Source organism: Amblyomma mixtum, chromosome 10, assembly GCF_055824585.1.
Source record: "Amblyomma mixtum isolate Tamu chromosome 10, ASM5582458v1, whole genome shotgun sequence".
NCBI classification, from domain to species: domain Eukaryota; kingdom Metazoa; phylum Arthropoda; class Arachnida; order Ixodida; family Ixodidae; genus Amblyomma; species Amblyomma mixtum.
In genome coordinates this window covers 13,938,060-13,957,329 of record NC_143021.1, presented here as the reverse complement: position 1 = coordinate 13,957,329, position 19,270 = coordinate 13,938,060, and the positions used below count along the sequence as shown (strand labels likewise).

The window sequence follows — 19,270 nt, the reverse complement described above, 5'->3', positions numbered from 1 at the left end:
AGTTTAGGAGGTTTGACTTGCTGTCATCTAGATGGCGCCACAGTATGTTATGCTTCTCGCGCGCTGCGCGAGTCACTCCCAACCTCGGGATGGGCGGCAGTGCGCGCAAGGTGCACCCGTAGCATGCGCAAAGCTTTTGCAGACGCACAGCTAATACTGTCTAATTTCACCATAGAGAGCATTTCACAAAATGACGTCCGCCATTTGCCTGCCGCCGCTGGCTGAGGTTTGGCTTGGCTTGGATTCGTGGTGGACAGCAGTGATCAACACGTTATTATGAAGATTTTAAAATCGGTTTCCATTAGCAAAGCAATACTTTTTGCAACGTATTGAAGCATACATCGAAATTTTTGTATGCTGTACTCTCTTTCCATCGCAATCGCCATCATTTGCAAATGACATTAGTTTTTGCCGTGTAGCAGCGCGCATAAAAAATGAGATTAAGTGGAACAAATGTCATTCGATGGGAATGACATTAAATTTGCCGTGTGGCAGGGGTATTAACTTGGTAATGCGAAAAATACGGAGTGCAGCATGGCGATGCTGATGCCCAGTTTATTGACGAATAATAAAGTCCCCGAGTAGAGTTACCCGGGATGATGGGTGCCGAATCAAAATGGCGTCAGCCTTTGATGATTGCATTTCGCTTATTTTTTTTCTCTTTTTTATATTTATTGTGATGTTTTCTTTTGGAACTGATTCTTTTACAGGCCCTGTTTGCAACTTCTAAATGTTTTTGAAGAATGTATTCCATTTTGTTTTTAAAATGAGTAAACAACAAGGTATTTGATGTGCGTATTACTGTTACATTCTTGAACTGGTTCTTTTAGAGCCCCTGTTTGCAACTTCTAAAGCCATAAGATATAAAAAATCCATTTCTCACTGTGACAACTTCTTGAGAGCATTGTCATCCCTCGAAACAAACTCAACGCCATACTCGTTTCGAAAACACGAACGTTGGACCATTCCCTTTTGCCGTACAGAACACGGCCGACAGATGATGCGTCATGCAGTCCCAAGGTCACTAAACAAATTCATCTTTGAACGTTTTTCTCTTGAAACATCTAGTACACAAACTCTAAGAAATAAATCATTTTTTGTAAGCCGCTGTATTCCCTTTGTGTGAAAAGTGTGACACGAATGACTTTTGCATCTATGTTAACACCAATGTATTGCGTATTAATGAGCATGTACCAAGAGTTTATATCGATTGTTCTGAAATTCCTGTATTATATTCTGTTTGGTAGCGTGTGTGGATTTGTACTTTTTTTAAATTTTTTGCCCTTGCTGCACGCCATGTAGGGGGGCTTGGGCTCCCTCAAGCGAAAATCTTTCGCTTTTTGCCTGAGCCTGCCCACATCATAATGATGTAAATAAAACTGACTTCACTTGACTTGACATTGTAAGGGGGGCACAGTCCCCGTCAAGCCACTAACTGGCTTTTTGACTCTGCCCCCCAGAATCACTGATGTTCAAAAAAATGGTTTTATTTAAATCAGGCTAATGGGTTGCGAGTCAAACAAGTTGCTTATAGGCCTTTGAGGTACGTTCTTTCAAATTAAATCAGTATGCCTACTGATGTATGTTACTGCCTGAGTGTAATTATAAAAAGGTAAGAATTAAAAAAGATAAAATTAGAGACCACTACTGCGACCCCAATTGGGAGAATGCGAAAGCATTGGTGCCTCCTTTGCACTCACCTCCTCTCTTTGTATCTCATTATATTTTTTTTTGTTAATTTAACTACTGAATTAGCGTAATTACTTTACGCTTTAATTAAAGATCGATTTATTGATTTTGATTTTACCTTTTATCTTAATCAATAATTTTAGTTTTTCAAATTTGGCGCCATGGCTGATTTCGCGTCCACTTACTGTATCCCCGTCGAGCCTATTAAACCATTCAATGGTTTTCGCTGGTTAATAATTAGCTAATTATTCTGTGTCAATGAAATTTTTTGTTGGAATAATTATTGCCCATAAAATACATTTAAAGGGACACTGAGGAGAAATTGAAGTGGACTTGTATCGACAGAATACCAGCTCCTGATTACAAAAACGCCATTCATACTGACAACAAAGCTCTTGTAACGTATAAAAGAGCAAGAACCAAAATACAGGCATCGCCGCCACAGGCCAAACTCGCAAGTACAAGCTTCATGACGTCATAGGACAAAACAGTGTTGCTAGAACCAATAGTTCTAGCAACACTAGGCCACGAGAAGCCACGAATCACTGAGGCGCAGCAAATGCCATGGCCGGGCTAGAGGGGCGTCACCCCTCTAGCCCGGCCATGCAAATGCATGCGCAAATCTTCTTGACGTCGCCAGATGGCGCCACGTACCCGACAGCTACGCGCGCTCCTGCAGCGCCGGGACCAATCAGCGCCTGCATGCTCACAGCGGTATGCGGGCTCCCGGTATTCCGCTAACGGTAACAAAGTACACGGTATGCTAAAGGTGTCTATTTGCGAGAACTTCGTTGACCACTTCGAGAACGGGGTCCATTGGAACACTGGCAAAACGCCGGTGCAAACGTAAACGAAGCGACAGCCGCAATAGCCGATAGATGCCTTCAACGTGCGGCCGGCGGTAGCTTTCTTTTCGGCTGCTGCTGGGCCGCACTGCTGGCTTGCAGAAATCACGGAGTCTGCGTTACGTCATGTGCACGTCACTTAGTCCTGTGTCGTCATAGGAGAATCCCAAGTTTGAGTCAGAGCGGCGGGAAAAACTTTTTCAACTTCGAATCCAAATTTCTTAGAAATAAAGGCATCTTTCGCTGCCGGCCAAGTGGCAACAAAGCCACGAAATGCCGAACTATCGGATTTTGCTATAAAAAACTATGAATAGAGCTCTCCTCAGTGTCCCTTTAAACTTATCTAAAAATTTATTTTCACTCCTTTGGTTGTTTTTGTATCATCTTGCCATCTACGGTTGCTTTCCCGTCCACTCATATCGACGTTCGCGCTAGTCGGACGTTTTATCAACAGTTTTGGCTCTATAACTAATCATACTATCGGTATATTGCTTTATTGCGCAGCATCCTCACATCATCCTGTTTCGATTAGAGCCACTCATTTAATGCTACCTCTTCTGAGAATGTCACAACTCCTGCTGACACGTTTTGTGGGCACGTTTTGGTGACACGCCCCACCGACATAGCCTAGAAATGCTTTTGCATTAAAAAAAAATAAACATTTAAGCTTTCAGGTCATACTTTTAAGGCGGAGCATCAGTGTACTCTTAGTTTTCAGGTAGCTGCAGTTTCCTGGCTGGATGCCAGCGTCATGTGGACAGACGGGAAGTTTCGTGTCTCTCGCACACAAATGTGTACCCAAACAAGCTTAAACACGTGCGGGAGTTTTTTAATTCTCTTACGGAATATGTTTTCGGTTTCACGTGCCGCGCCGCTCCGCAAGAAAGCTCCCGGAAAGGTCGGACAGAGTAAATGTACGGGACAGACTTAGCGTGCTTTAGATGATTAGGGGTGGTGGCTGCACCACTACCCCACCTGAGCGCTTGGCTATGCGTGTGACATCTATTTCAACAACCCGAGCTGGCGGCTGTACGACACGGGCTGACTGATAGAACTAAGCACAGGTCTCGAACATATATGCCTCATTTATTTGAACTCACCCCAGAGCAAAGAGCACATAAACACTGCATTCATCCTGTGGGTGCCATTTCAACCTCCTGCCGGCGAGCGCGCCGGGATTAGCAAGAAAAGGGGGAACTTTACGTAATCAGTGAAGAATCTCTACTCCTGACGGACTCCATGGCTCTCGAGTGTTGTGGTAGGTCATCTCATTAACGAAGACGAACCTACCCGGTCCCCACAGTTGCCGAGGCATTTCGCAATCATTATACAGGCTGCGCTGGGGCACTTGTGTTGGTGGGACATGGCTGCTTTTATACGTGTGTAGTCTTTCTTACGACTCAGAATTAGGCGTTGAGCCAGTCCTGCTGCGCGGTCACCAGTGCCAGCTGGTCCCTCAGCTGGTAGGAGCGTATATCATGGCCCGCTATGGGGAGGGCGAGGGCTGTGGATAGGGGGCAGTGACAATAATAATATTAATGTTGATTTGCCACCGTACAGTACATCATCGCAGGGTGTCCATACTAAAACTGTCTTCGCACTGCTTGAATACGCCACGGGCATCCGAACTCAACAATTGGCGGCATACAGTGGCTAATAACATAATATGATACAATGCATTCAACTACGGTAAACAATTATACTGAGTTTATGCACAATTATACAACAGAAGAGAAAACAAAACAAACGACACAAAAAAGCATTACCTATAGTTACAGTTCTCAGGGAAGATGAAAAGAAAGGAAGCCAAGGCTAATCAGAAAAAAGAAAAGGGTGATTTTGTTCACGATACGTGATGAGTTTAAGGCGACGGGACCCTAGAAAAAGTAGATGTTCAGGATTAGCCTAGGGTTTACATTTACCTGTAAAGACCTAGCTGACAAATTCAATGACTACTTCGTTTCGCTTGTAGATTCTGGACATGATCCTAGTGCTATTGATTACATAGACAATTATAAGTCCAATACTCTCTTCCTTACTTCGTGTGACGACACGGAGGTCTTGTCAGCTTTCAGGCGTATGAAAGTTAGTAAATGTGAAGACCCATTTTGAATTAAAATGCAACCAGTTATGCATGTTATAGATAATATTTTTCCAATTTTAGCTCACATTTATAACTTAGCTCTAGATACAGGTGTATTTCCTTTTGAAATGAAGAAGGCAAAAGTGATTGTCTTACACAAAGGCCGTTCTAAAGGTGTCCTCAATAATTGCAGGCCTATATCTATTTTGCCAATATTTTCCAAGGGCTTAGAGCGAATAATTTTTGTACGCCTGTCTGATTTCCTTCAAAAATATAATGTCATTACAATGAAACAGTTCGGATTTAGGCAGCACTCATCTACAGAACTGGCACTGCTCCGACAAAAAGAATTCATTCTCGCGAACATCGAGAACAAAATGATCACTTTAGGAATATTTGTAGACTTCTCAAAAGCCTTTGACAGAATAAACCATACTACCGTTCTCTTAAAACTTTCTGCATACGGTATTAGGGATAAGATGCTTTATTTAATTTCCAATTACCTCAGCAACCGCGAGCAGTTTGTCACTGATGATAATTTTCACTCTGCTTACAGGCCTCTTAAACATGGAGTTCCCCAGGGAAGCTTACTGGGTCCGCTGCTATTCAATATATATATTAACGATCTAAGAAATATAGATAAAGAAGTTGAATATGTAATGTATGCAGACGACACCACTTTCTTTTTAACAGGCTCAGACGTAAATGGCTTAGTGGCAAAAGGAAATGAAGTCTTAGCTAAACTGCATCTGTGGTCTATCAAAAATTTTCTCTTAGTTAACTCAAGTAAAACAAAAGCTCAATTTTTCAGAGCCAAAAACACGAATTATAACACAGAAAATCCTCTGAGATGGGGGGTGAATGACATAGAAATAGCTAAGGTAGTCAAATCCCTGGGTGTTTATTTTAATGAATACATGCTGTGGGATGCTGATATTGAGCATCTACAGACCAAGTTGTCTCGTACAGTCGGAATTCTTAGAAAACTGCAATATATGCTACCTGAGAGAACCAAGCTTCTTTTGTATATCGCGCTGTTTGAATCCAATATAAGATATTGTAACTTAATCTGGGGCAGCACTACAGCACCAATAGATACAAGCTGTTAACGGTACAAAAAACCGCGCTGAAAGCAATAGCAAATGTGCCTTCTTTTTCGTCTTCTGGGCCTTTATACTCAAAATATAATATAATTAAAGTTTCCTCGTTTTATGATTTTCGCCTCCTCCAACTGTACAAAGCCTTGTCCGAACGTCGAATGCCGTTCTTAGAAGAAACTATCAATTTACGCTAAAATACACCCTTTCATCTAACTCGCCATCATGAAGTTTGGTATGTTCCACGTCCTCGCACTAATTACGGATTTCAGACACTAAATTACGCCTTACCTACTTTGCTTAATCAATTTAACCTACCCAGCTATTCCGTTGGTTTACCTGCGAACCAACAGATGGAAACTTTATTTTTATAATATTTGCTAGCCTTGCCTTTGCGATGCCTTGATTGCTCTTTGTGTTGGAATGTGTTTGCTTTGAAATGCCTTTTCTTTTTGTATGTGATGTAAGATATATTATGTTTATTGCTTTTCCGGTTGCGGATAAACCGTACATTCTTATTTTTTCGATTTCTTTTTTGTTATGTTCAGATTGTGAACTAAGTGCTTTGTATGTTTGTATGTATGCTTTATATGCTTTCATTATCCCTGCCGCTGATGTAGTTTAGGGGAAGGGAACGTTGTCAAGCCGCAATATTGCGGCTTTTATTCCCTCCTCCTCAGCCATGTGATTTGCTTTACATGTCTGGAATAAAGTTGACTTGACTTGACTTGGTTCGGTTCAAATGGGCATGCCGGGAAAATTCAAAGACAGAAGAATAAAGAACAGTCGTTGGTGGGGAGCGTATTTGTGTGGATGTGCCGAAGAATGCAATGTTAGGGGTTAGCGAGGGATTTTTTAGGAACAGTAAGGGCACGAAATCATTGTTCAAAATTGTGCTAACAAAGATTTATTTCGTGTTTTCAATGGAGCGTATTCTCCTACCTGGGTGCAAAAGTTCAAGGCACCCCATGTCGATGCAAGACGAAGCACAACCTCTTTACCTGGCTTCCCACGCAATAAACCCGTACCTACTGAAGTGATTACCAGATGGGCATAAAATCACTTCTCCTCTAGTACAACTCTTCACGAGGATAGTGTTTATTTCGTGAAAGCGTGATAGATAATTTACTCGCACACAGGGAGGTTTTGCCGCGAGCAGTGCGAGCATTTATTACATCCTTCAAGAACTTGTAGAGGGTTCTGAGAAATTTTTTTTAAGCCAAATGTTTTTACTTACTTAGCAAGGTATATTTTCGGCTCCTCGGCTCTCTGACATTATCTTGAACCTGCTGCAGTCCGCGATACTTTGAGGAAGAGCAGAAGCGATGCTATGCAAACTGTTTATTAGAGTGCGCATGACCCAGTGTACAATAATCACAGTAACCACAGTACTCATTACAAAAGCAGAGTATAGTCATAGGGGTGGGGATGGAGAAAATTACGGGCACATTACGAGGAGCACTAGGTTTCAGCATACTTTGAAGACACCCTGGAATTACGCACTCAGAAAATTCTCCTCTTTTGAAAAGTCACATATTAGCCGATCTCCTAATACGCAATATTTTGAAGCATCGCACATAATTGGAGAAAGATGAACCTGTTACGGAGACGACAATTTGGCTTTAAACGCGTCCGTCGGAGCCAGTCGTTGTGTTTTAGGCGTGGACTCAATATTTTATCTTTAAAAGAAGGCTCATACTGTGGCCACGTCACATGCTCTTCAGCATAGGCAATGGACTTCCGCCTTATTTTAATTAGTTGGTGTGATCACTCTTTCCAGATTGCGTCCTTCTCGTATCCAAGGGAGTAGAAGACGACGTGCCAGCGGAATGCAGAAAGAAGTTCAGTGACATTTGCGGGGTTGCCGTCAACATGTACCGCCGGGACCTTTGCTCTAATGACAAGAAGGAGGAGTAGGCTTTACGCCGAATTATACCGCTTTACTGAACCACAGTGTCAGTCTGGCGAATACACAGGATCAGAGTGAAGACCATGGTAGTCACACCTGTTTATTTCCAGCTTGGAGAGCTACACTTGCTTAAGGATACAGGACATATTCTGCTACGTCGTCGTCAAAAACTAACACAGATATTGCGAACCTTTCTAGGGCTGTATGTTCAGTGATTCGTGTTCTGAAGCGTGGCGATGTAGCGCTGTCCGCAGACTCTACATATCTTGCTCGCGTGATTTTCATTTTATACATTTTTTTCTTATTTTGCATTCAAAAAGTTGCTTTGAAATGCAAACAATCGTTATGCCATCTGATCCCGGTGCACCTAGGCAGCAAAAGACAATCTTCACGTTAGAAGAAAATTCGTCATTACTGTTATCTCACTACAAAAACGAAATAGGTAGCTGAACTTAATTATGGCAACGTTTGCTCATTGCCAAAAGCTCCCGACACAGAAGGGAATAGGTAGCCAAGAATATCGCTCGCTATAATGTATCATTTATCTACTGCGCTCCCACACAAGACTGGTGTTCACGTCCCTTGAGTAGACGAGGCCTCCCCTTTTTTTTAGAAAATCAAAAGCGCTGAGCCTTTCGATTCTAATCTCATTCGTTTCCTAAGATTTCTTCATTTTTACTCTTTTATTAATAATTATTTTTGCACATTAGTAGAAATGCCTCTTGTCTTCCTTCAATGCTGCGGTAACGTTCCAGCTCGAGCGGCGAAATGATGTTGAGAGAACACTTCATTATTCTTGCCAGTGGATATAATTTGACTGAATACAAAACGAAGTGATTAAAATACTGCGCCTCTTTTCGCTTTGTTGAAAGTCTAAGAAGAAGATGATCCATCCATCCATCCATCCATCCATCCATCCATCCACCCACCCACCCACCCACACACCCACCCGCCCACCCACTCACCCACCCATCCATCCATCCATCCATCCATCCATCCATCCATCCATCCATCCATCCATCCATCCATCCATCCATCCATCCATCCATCCATCCATCCATCCATCCATCCATCAATCAATCAATCAATCAATCAATCAATCAATCAATCAATCAATCAATCAATCAATCAATCAATCAATGAATCAATTAATCAATCAATTAATCAATCAATCAATCAATCGATCGATCGATCCACCCACCCACCCACCCACCCGCCCATCCATCCATCCATCCGTCCATCAATCAATCAATCAATCAATCAATCAATCAATCAATCAATCAATCAATCAATCAATCAATCAATTCTATTTTTCCAGCAAGAAGCTGGATGGCCTCCTGGGCTAAAAGCTACTCAAGAGGCTCGACTAAGGGCCAAGAGACCAATTAAAGACAGGAGCAGTCGAATAGAAGGCGCAGCTATAGCACCAAAAGATATAGAACCAATAATCATCAAATAATGAGTTGAAAAACAATTCAAAACGGGAAAAAAAACATTGTACTGTGCAAAAGGAAATAACTGGATCAAAAAACTAATAATTACATCTTAAAACAGTGAACACATGCGACCACATGCTAATTATTTGAGCTCCAAAAAACCTGATTAACAATGATCATTATAAAAGAAGTAACTGAATAAAAATCAAGTTTCCTAATTATTAACAGTGACCACACATAAGACAACATATCCCTTTCTACAGTTCCAAAAATATATATCTGAGCATTCTTCGGTGCAAGCGTGCTATGTGCATGAATTTGTTAAGCAATGTTAGAAGATTGTGAGCCAAAACTTGGCGTTCGTAAAACGTACGGAAACTAGGAATTTCCCATACATCCAGGTTTTTAGCGGGTACATTAGTGCTTCGGCGCAGTAAACCAGCCAATGAGGCTATGTGGTTAGTAACTACAGGAGAGGAAAAGTAGAATATCTTCACCAAACGGAATTCATAAATGTGTTTTAGGTAAACTGGCTCCGGACAGGCCCATACTGGAAACTGAACCTGGCAACGTTTAACGATAGAACCTTATCCACTGAGGCTAGCTTCGCAGTGCTGTTAGAGAAATTAGCGGGTATTAAATGGGATGTGAGAGGATTTAGTAGGGTTAGGAAGACAGATGAGCCGTATACAGTACTAAAGGGTGGGCACGTACTGAGCTACCGTGGATTATCAAACAGACGAGAACTAGGTGTGGGATTCCTCATCAATCAAGATATAGCTAGCAACGCAGATGAGTTTCATGGTATTGACGAGAGAGTGGCAGCTATCGTAATTAGGATTAATAAGAGGTACCAGCTGTAGAAGGTGTTGGCCTACGCGCCTACATCCAGCCATGATGAGCAGATTGTTGAAAGCTTCTATGAAGATGTGATATTGGCAATGACCAAAGTAAAATCACAGTGCACTGAACTGGGCGACTTCAATGCAAAGGTAGACAAGAAGCAGACTGGAGATCAGGCGATAGGTGCAATGGCTGAGATTCTAGGAATAGCAAGGAAGAGTTATTGGTAGAGTTCGCGGAAAGAAATAATGTACAGATCATGAATACCTTCTTCCGGCAACGAGCAAACAGGAAGTGGGCGTAGAAGACCCCAATTGTGGGACTAAATATGAAATAGACTTTATACTGTGCGCTCACCCTGGCATCGTAGAGGATGCGGAGGTCGTCGGATAGGTCCGTTGTAGCGACCACAGAAAGGTAAGGTGTCATGTTAGCTTAGGTTTGAACAGGGAACGGAGGAAAATGGTGAAGCGGAAGGCTATTAACAAGTTAGAGTTAAAGGGGAAAGTAGAGGAATTCAGGATTTCACTGCAGAACAGATTTTTCTCTTTAACTGAAGAAGACCACCGTAACGTGTAAACAGTGAACGATAATCTCAGAGCTATCGTTGCGGAGTGCGCCGCAGAAGTAGTTGGTAGGGTGGTTCGACAGGAACCAGGAAGCTATCTCAGGAGAGTAAAGATCTGATTAAGAAATGCAAAAGCATGACGACGTCTAACTCCACAGACAGAATAGAACTAGCAGAGCTATCGAAGTTAACAAATAAACGCAAGATAGCCGACACAAGGAAGCTTAACATGGAGAAAATCGAGCATGCTCTAAAAAACGGAAGTATCCTAAAAGTTGTGAACAGGAAACTAGGCATAGGTAAAAGCCAGCTGTGTGCGCTGAGACAAAGAGGGCAATGTCATTACTTGTATCGATCAGATAGTTAAAGTAGCCGAAGAGCTCTACACAAATCTATACTGTAGCGAATGTAATCAGAACGCTACTGAGAGAGGCAGTAGAGCACAGCAATGGGATGTACCGACAGTAACGAAAGAGGAAGTAAAGAAAGATTTAGGAGCAATGCAAAGGGGGAAAGCAGGTGGTGAGTATCAGGTAACAGCAGATTTGTTGAAGGATGGAGGAACGTTTGAGCTAGAAAAACTAGACACCCTGTATACGCAAAGCCATGTGGCTTCAAGCGTACCAGGAGCTTAGAAGAACGCTAGCATCATATTAATTCCTAAGAAAGGAGACAGAGGGTATGAACAGTTACAGGCCGATCAGCTTAGTGTCCATTGCCTGCTAGGTAGTCACTAAGGTACTCGCTAATACAGCCAGGACAACCTTAGATTTCAATCGACCAAATGATTCGACAGACTTTCGTAAAACATGCTCGACAATTAACGCTATCAATCATGTAATAGAAAATTGTGCAAATTATAACCAAACCCTATATATAGCTTGCATTGATAACGAGAAAGCATTTGACTGAGTGGAAAGCTCAGCTGTCATGCAGGAATTGCAGAATCTTGGTGTGCAAATCTTAGAAGATATCTGTAGCGACTGCAAAGCTACCGTAGTTTTCCATAATGTCAGCAATAATATTCCAATGAGGAAGAGTGTCAGTCACGCAGACACAATCTCGCCATTACTATTCACCGCCTGTTTACAGGAGGTATTCCGAGGCCTAAATTGGGAAGAGTTAGGGACAAGAGTTAATGGAGAATACCTGAGTAATTTGCGATTCGCTGATGTCATTGCCTTGCTAAGTCACTCAGGACATGAACTGCAATGCATGAGCAATGAATTAGACAGGCAGAGCAGAACGGCGGGGCTGAAAATTAACGTGCAAAAAAATTCAGGGGGCACTTTGACTGTCTAAAGTGGGTAGAGGCGGAAGCCTTTTCCGCACCACCTTCGCTGTTTCTGTGGCACTGGTGGCGTCACATATAATTGAGTACTAATTACTAAGTGATGACAAATCACTAATTAATGGTTAATTACTGATTAATGCCTGAATACTAATTAGCTGCTAACTAATGACGCTTAAGCTTCGCCTTTAGGAGTGGAACGCGACAGCGTGTTGTAGCGCTGCCAGGGAGTCCACGGAACCCCACCACCCGTTTCGGCGGATGCCTTGCCCTTTGAACGCAACGCTTTTTGAGGAAAGGAAATGGCGCAGTAATTCTCTGTCATCTCGGTGGACACCTGAACCGCACCGTAGAGGAAGGGAGGAAGTGGGAGTGAAAGAAGATAGATAAAGAGGAGCCGTAATGAAGAAAATGAAAATTGTATTTGAGGAAAGGAAATTACGCAGTAACTGTCTCACAAAATTCAGGGGGGCACTTTTTTGACCTAAAGTGTGGTCACTGATGCGTGGTTAAGACGTTAAGCTTCGCCCCTAAGAGTGGAACGCGACAGCGTCTTGCAACGCTGCCGAGGAGTCCATAGAACGCCATCGCCCATTCGGTTCTACGCCTCGCTGGTCGGTAAATTGGTTTTTGAGGAAAGGAAATGTATCTGTCTCTCATTTGTCGGTGGACACCTAAACCTCGCCGGAAGGGAATGGAGGAGAATGAGAGTGAGTGAAGACACCGTATTCACTAGACGCGCCTTTGTTCATTCCAAACCATCGAGCTGGCATGGCGGAGTGGATAGCATCCTCGTCTCTCACGCCGAAGACCGGGGTTCGATTCCTGAGCTCGACCAATTTCATAATCGGTTTTATTTATTTATATGGCTTGACTAGTAAAGCTTATTAGGCTAATTGGGTAATTAAGCAATTAACTAAGCTCAGTCCCACTTACTTGGAGCATCACTATACGATCCCTTCAATTGGTTGCATGGTTACTAGCCAAAGTACAATTGGCCCCGTTTGAAATTCCCGCACTGTGACGTCACGACCGTTTCCACCAATTGAAAAGCGTGACATTTTCTGTCGACAACTGCTGCTTACAACGATGAGACATTAAAGGCTTCCGCCTTAAAAACCAAAGGAATTGTCAACACTCTAACAAGGGAACAGCAGTTCGCCATTCGTAGCGAGGTGCTGGAAGTATTAAGAGAATATGTCTATTTAGGGCAGGTAGTGACAGCTGATCCGGATCATGAGAGGGAAATAACTAGAAGAATAAGAATGGGCTGGAGCGCATATGGCAGGTTCTCTCACATCATGAATGGCAGTTTACGAATATCCCTCAAGAGAAAAGTATACAACAGCTGTATCTTACCGGTACTCACCTGTGGGGCAGAAACACGGAGGCTAACAAAGAGGGTTCAGCTTAAGTTAAGGACAATGCAACGAGCTATGGAAAAGAAACTATTAGCTGCAACGTTAAGAGGTGGGAAGCGGGCGTAGTGGGTGAGGGAACAACACGGGTTATTGACGTCCTAGACGAAATCAAGAGGAAGAAATGGGCTTGGGCAGGGCATGTAATGAGAAGGCAAGATAACCGCTGCTCCTTGACGGTAACGGAGTGGATTCCGAGAAAAGGCAAACGTAGCAGCGGCCGGCAGAAAGTTAGGTTGGAGGATGAGATTAAGAAGTTGGCGGGTATACTTTGGGCGCAACTGGAAAAGGACAGGCTTAGGCGGAGAGACATGGGAGAGGCCTTTGTTCTGCAGCACGCGTAATCAGTCTGATGATTACGATTTCGAACAACCTAGAAGCATTTATTGTAGGGGCCATGGGTTCCATATTTCCAATGTGGCGATCATTTTTTTCTGAATCGTGAGAAGCCTTTTTAAATTTCCTTTTATGGTTGTACACCAAACTAAGTAAGAAATGATGTTGGGCTAGTCGGTTCATGGTTACAACAAAATAGAACTGCGCGAAGTGTGTGTGCTTGAAAGCACGAACTGATGGGCGAGTTGGTTATGCATGATATGATTGAAACAGCGTAAGGCCGAAGGCCGTGCTCGTGCCTTTTTTTGTCCCTTCGTGTCCGCGCACTTCTATTTTGCCGTCACCATGAACGGAATAGCCCAACATCATGTCTTACTTCAATACATTTCTTCTACTCTGGGCTCTACCACTCTTCCTATGAACAAGTGACAAGCGGCAACCACCTATGTTAACCTCATCGCACTGTCAACGTGCCAGTCATGAGTCTGCGCTTTGTCTGTGTGTACTCGTGCCTACTTTTGTCCCGTCGTCTTCGCGCAGTTCTATTTTGCTCACACGAAACTAAGGGACAATAAAATAAATGGTAGTTAAACATTCCTTGTTAGCTCTGAAGTTTTATCTTCTGGGAAAGAATGCTGCGATAGCGTGACAAAACTCCGGCAATTGAAGATAGTTTCTTGCATAGATAACTAATGTGAGTGTCCCATATATCATAGGCGGCTGTCCGTTGTCTCCACGTCTCTTTTTGTCCTTGTGAAATAATTGCGCCTAGGTGGTTTTTTCCAAGTTTCAAGATGCAAAACCAACTATCCCGTCAACGTGCCTTACATCAAGCCATGATGACCAGATCGTTGAAACCTTCTATAAAGACGTGGAATCGGCGATGACCAAAGTAAAAGCACAGTACACTGTACTGACGGGCTACTTCAATGCGAAGGTAGGCAAGAAGAAAGCTGGAGACCAGGCGGTAGGTGACTATGGCATAGGTTTTAGGAACAGCAGCGGAGAGTTATTTGTGGAGTTCGCAGATAGAAACAATTTACGGATCAAGAATATATATGTATGAAGATGAAGTTGGCAGTGGCAGTGGGAACGTGTATACAGGCGAGGCCATAAGTAAACGGAGCGCGCTACTGCGTTCGAACTGCAAGCACGCCTTCTCCATTGGTAATGTAGTAGCATTGTTTATCTACAAGAAAGCCCATCAACCTACGCTACCAGCATGCGTGCACCACTTCTGGAAATTTCAATTAGGTGACGCACGAAAAATATTCGAAGACAGTTGCGTGCTCCGTTTACTTTTGTCCGCGCGTGTACATACGTACCGTACGGCGGGATTTAACACTCTGGTAGCCGTCAGAAACGCAGCAGGGATTTTATGGTTTTGGAGCTAGTGGTCTATTGGGCGGCCACACATCTTGTCTTCCTCTACGGCTAGCCTTTCATCGCGACTCTTTCACTGCAATCTGGCGACTGCAAGAAAGGAGAAGCCATCCTGGCGACTCAAGGCGACGAAATGGTAGCTGAGCCATAATATGGGTTCAGGCAGCCGACGTGGACGACCTCACTACCACGGTAGCGAAGGTCGCTGGAGTGGGCCAAAGGTTCAACGAGGTAGTTGACAGGAGAAGTCTGCTGAATGATATGATAGGGACCGGGATAGTTGGCTACCAGCTTGCTGAACAGGCCTGCTGGCGTCCAAGGGACCCACAGGCAGACGCGATCACAGGGAAGAAGGTGTGGGCTGAGTGACTTGTTGATGTGGGGTTTCCTGTGGCACTGATCTTGCGATGTTCGTCGAACGGGCCAGCTGGCGGCACTCTTCAGTGTGCCTGGCAGCTTCGGAAACCGAGGTGTAGTCTGAAATGTCCGCATTGAAGGCAGTATGGTGTCCAGCGCAGACAAAATCTCGCGACCGTAAAGGAGAAAGACGACAGAATCCGGTGGTGGCTCGAACAGCGGTGTTCTGGGCATATGTATCAAATGTTAGAATCCGGTCCCATGTGGAGCGATCGGAGGTGATGTATATTAACAGCATATCACCCAGTGTGTGATTGAAGTATTCCGTGAGCTCATTGATATGCGGTTGGTAAGAGCTGGTGGTGTGGTGGACTGCGTGTCATTTATGGAGCAGCGCTCCAACATCCTCAGATAAGAAGGACTTGCCCCTATCGCTAAGTTCACGAGACGCCGCGCTTTAAAATGATGTGGCCAACAAGGAAGGAGGCTATATCGGTTGAGGTGGTGGCCGGAAGTGCTGAACATTCCGCGTAGCGAGTCAGGTGATCGACGGCCACAATTATCTAGTGATTCCCCTCTGGTGTCTATGGCAGAGTCATATACAGATCGATGCCGACACGATGAGATGGGCGGTCTGAGCAAGGGAGAGACTGCAGTGAAGCAGGCGGATAGGGAGGAGGAGGCTTGTGACGCTAGCAGTCGGTACACGAGCACACATACCTGTCGGCAAAGGTATGCATACCACGCTAGTCAAAGCACTGTCGTAACCATTCTTAAGTCTTGAACACTCCCTCATGTCCACACGTGGGGTCGTTGTGGTAAGATGCGGAGGTACCGCTACAGAGGTGACGAGGTCCGACAAGCAGCCAGTTGCGGCCGTCTGGAATATAGTTGCGTCTGTAGACGAGACTGTCACGAAGAGCGAAGTGCTGCGCTTGACGACGAAGAGCACGAGCGGCCGACGGGGGCGACATGTTGGTGAGGAGATCGACGTGTGACGCCAGCCATGGGTCTTTGCGTTGTTCTGCAGGCATGTAGTAAACAGGCAGAGAAGTCAAGGCGGAGCTGGAGGCAGGCGGCCACACATCAGGCGGCACCGGCCAGCGGGATAAAGCGTCGGCATCAGAGTGCTTGCGCCCAGTCCGGTAAACGATGCGGATATCATATTCCTGCAGTCGAGCGACCTGCGGGCGAGACGACCGGTGGGGTCTTTCAGCAAAGATAAGCAGCAAAGAGCGTGGTCGTCCTTAACCACATCGCATTGACTCCCGTAGAAGTGCGGTCGAAATTTCTGAAGCGCCCACAGGATGGCCATACATTCCGTTTTGGTGATGGAATAATTGGTCTCTACCTTGGTTAGAGTCCGACTCGCGTACGCCACGACGTAATCTTCAGCGCCCGGGTTTCTTTGGGCTAGAACTGTGCCGAGGCTGGCGTCACTGGCGTCGGTGTAGATTTCAGTACGCGCAGCCGGGTCAAAGTGTTGTAAAATGGTAGGCGAGGGAAGTATGCGGCGTAATTTCATAAACGCACCGTCGCAATCCGGCGACCAGGCAGAAAGGTCGTTCTGGCCGCCCAGAAGGTGTGTAAAAGTGGCAGTGATGGGCCTAAAGTTGGGGACGAAGCGACGAAAGTACGTGCAGAGGCGAATAGAGCGGCTGATTTGCATGATATCACTTGATTTGCTTGATTTCGTGAGTGCAGCGACATCTCGGAGTATAGCTCATTCAGGAATGATGCCATCATTTGACACGGAATGCCTTACAATGGTGAGTTGGCGCGCGGCGAAATGCAACTTCAGATTGCACTGCGTAGCGACGTCGGTAGGGCACTTCAAGGTTGTCTCAAAGTGAGTCAAATAGGTAGCGAAGTCAGAGGAAACACCACGATGCCATCCAAGTAGCAAATACATGTGTTCCACTTCAAACCACGAAGGATAATGTCCATCATGCGTTCAAAGGAGGTAGCGGGTGCGTTCATAGGCCGATTAGCAAGACGTTGAACTCATAGAGTCCATCGGGAGTGACGAAAGCCTTCTTGGCTCGATCAACCTCTGCCATGGGAACTTGTAGTAGCCAAGCCGTAAATCGAGAGAGGAGGAAAATTCGGCTTCATGTAGGCAGTCAATACCGTCGTTTATGCGTGGCAGGAGGTAGACGTCCTTGCGTATGATTGCATTCAAGCGTCGGTAGTCGACGCAGAACCGAACAGATCCGTCTTTCTTTTGTACTAAGACGACCGGCGAAGCCAAGTTGCTCATAGAAGGCAGAATCACACCCCTGCGGAGCATGTAATTGACTTGCTCAATAATGCGGCACTCTGGGGTCGAAACACGATAGAGACGTTGGCGCAAAGGCGCATGCTCACCACTGTAGATGCGATGTGCCACAATCGAGGTCCGACTCAACGATAGTTGCTGGGCGTCAAAATAAGTGCGGAATCTGTGCAGCAAGTCTAGGAGCTGGGCGCGTTGATCAGGCGAAAGGGCGCTGTTGAAAGCGGTAGTGAAGGCAGACGGTAGCGATGAGCCGGGCAAGAAACGAGGCAGGCTGATGACATTGAACCTTTCGGGGACGGCGGCGGCACTGGGGGATAGAGGCGCCACTAGATCGATGTGATCGGGAAGAACAGGCTCGGCGAGTCGAAAGCATTCACCACGGCGCAAAGTCAGTGGGCAGAAAGAGTCATTGCTGATGGCTATACCGGTGCGGCCGCTTCGTACAGTAAGGAGGAAGAAGGGGAGAGAAAGACATCTTCGCGAAACGAAAAGAGAAGACAGGTTGAAGAGAACTTACATTCAGAAAAAGAAGCACAGGTGGCGGAAACAAGGGCACAAGACGAAGGCGGGATGATGGTATCTTGCGAACATGTCATTTGGCCCCGGGAGAAGTTTGGTGGCCATCGGTGCGTGGCAGAGGGAAGAAAGCTCGACTTCAACACGGGCGCGATTAATTACGGCTTGATGACGAGATAAGAAGTCCCCCCCTCCCTAAAAATATAATGACGTGAGAGCAGGGATGCCAAAAAATAAAACTGATCGCGTAGAGAACCTCCTGGATCGTGACTCGGGCCTGGCAGGTACCGAGCGGCTCCATGTATTGTGCATTTGCGGTGCGGAGTTAAACGCCAGAAAGCGACAAGAGAACTTTTCGAAGCAAACGGCAGACTCTAGCATTCAGTATCTACAAGCGCAAGGGTAGCGAAGTATTCAATGGATAGTTAGATTAAATTTCGAGGGAATGAGGCAGGACTTTTTTCGGAAGTTGACGAAAGCGCAGTTCCTGCCCGGAACTGCGCCTAGTGGTTTTCCAGCGGTGGAGAGGTAGTTCGCCGTCGCGTCGGCGACGGCAAGTGACGATGCGGAAAGGGCGAGTGGTGCACAGGCGAGAACTGACGGTCGAGAGGCGACGAGTGCAGTATGTGGTGTATGGGGAGGGTCGGTGGCTCGGCATAGGCGGCCGGGTTTCGGTCGCACACGCACGGGGGCGTCCGACGGCTCCGCAACCATGCAACGTGGCCAGCGAGGCCACATGTGAAGCAAATGGGCCGGTTGTCAGAGCTGCGTGAAGGGTTCACAGGGAGTGGCACACGGCGCTAGGAGGGAAACGCACGCAGGGGCGAGTCGTAGGAAGAAAAACGTGCAGGGTGCGGAGGCCATGCCATGGCTTCAGCATAAGATAGGGCAGCAGAAAATGAGGCTCGTGGTGTGGGTTTCTCAGTGGGCCCAGGCCACCAAAAACCACGGGTTCGGGCTTTGCGCGAGCCAAGGGCCCCGATCAGTCGTTACCACACGCACGCACCCTGGGGCATCGCTGCGGAGCACTCATCCTCCGTAGAGAGTAGAGCGTCAGCGACTGACCGCAAAGAAACCTCCAAGTTCACAAAGGAGACGTTTATTGACGTCGTCCTCCAGCAGATACACACACTCAACAGTGACCCCGTCCCGGGGGCGCGCAAGGAGCAAGCCTCCGCTGCACGCATGAAGCGTATAGAGTAATGAGGGTCGCTAGCACGC

The 19,270-nt window shown here is 45.6% G+C and overlaps 1 protein-coding gene across 1 annotated transcript in view; it reads left to right on the top strand.

Moving 5' to 3' along the window:
- LOC149325176 (uncharacterized) overlaps nt 1–7,894 on the top strand; it is a 49,397-nt gene extending 41,503 nt beyond the window's left edge. Inside the window, exon 5 of the mRNA XM_089562471.1 lies at nt 7,495–7,894. Coding sequence (XP_089418597.1) covers nt 7,495–7,631 — 137 coding nt within the window. The 3' untranslated portion in view covers nt 7,632–7,894. The remainder of the gene's footprint in view (nt 1–7,494) is intronic.
- The last annotated feature ends 11,376 nt before the right edge of the window (nt 7,895–19,270 follow it).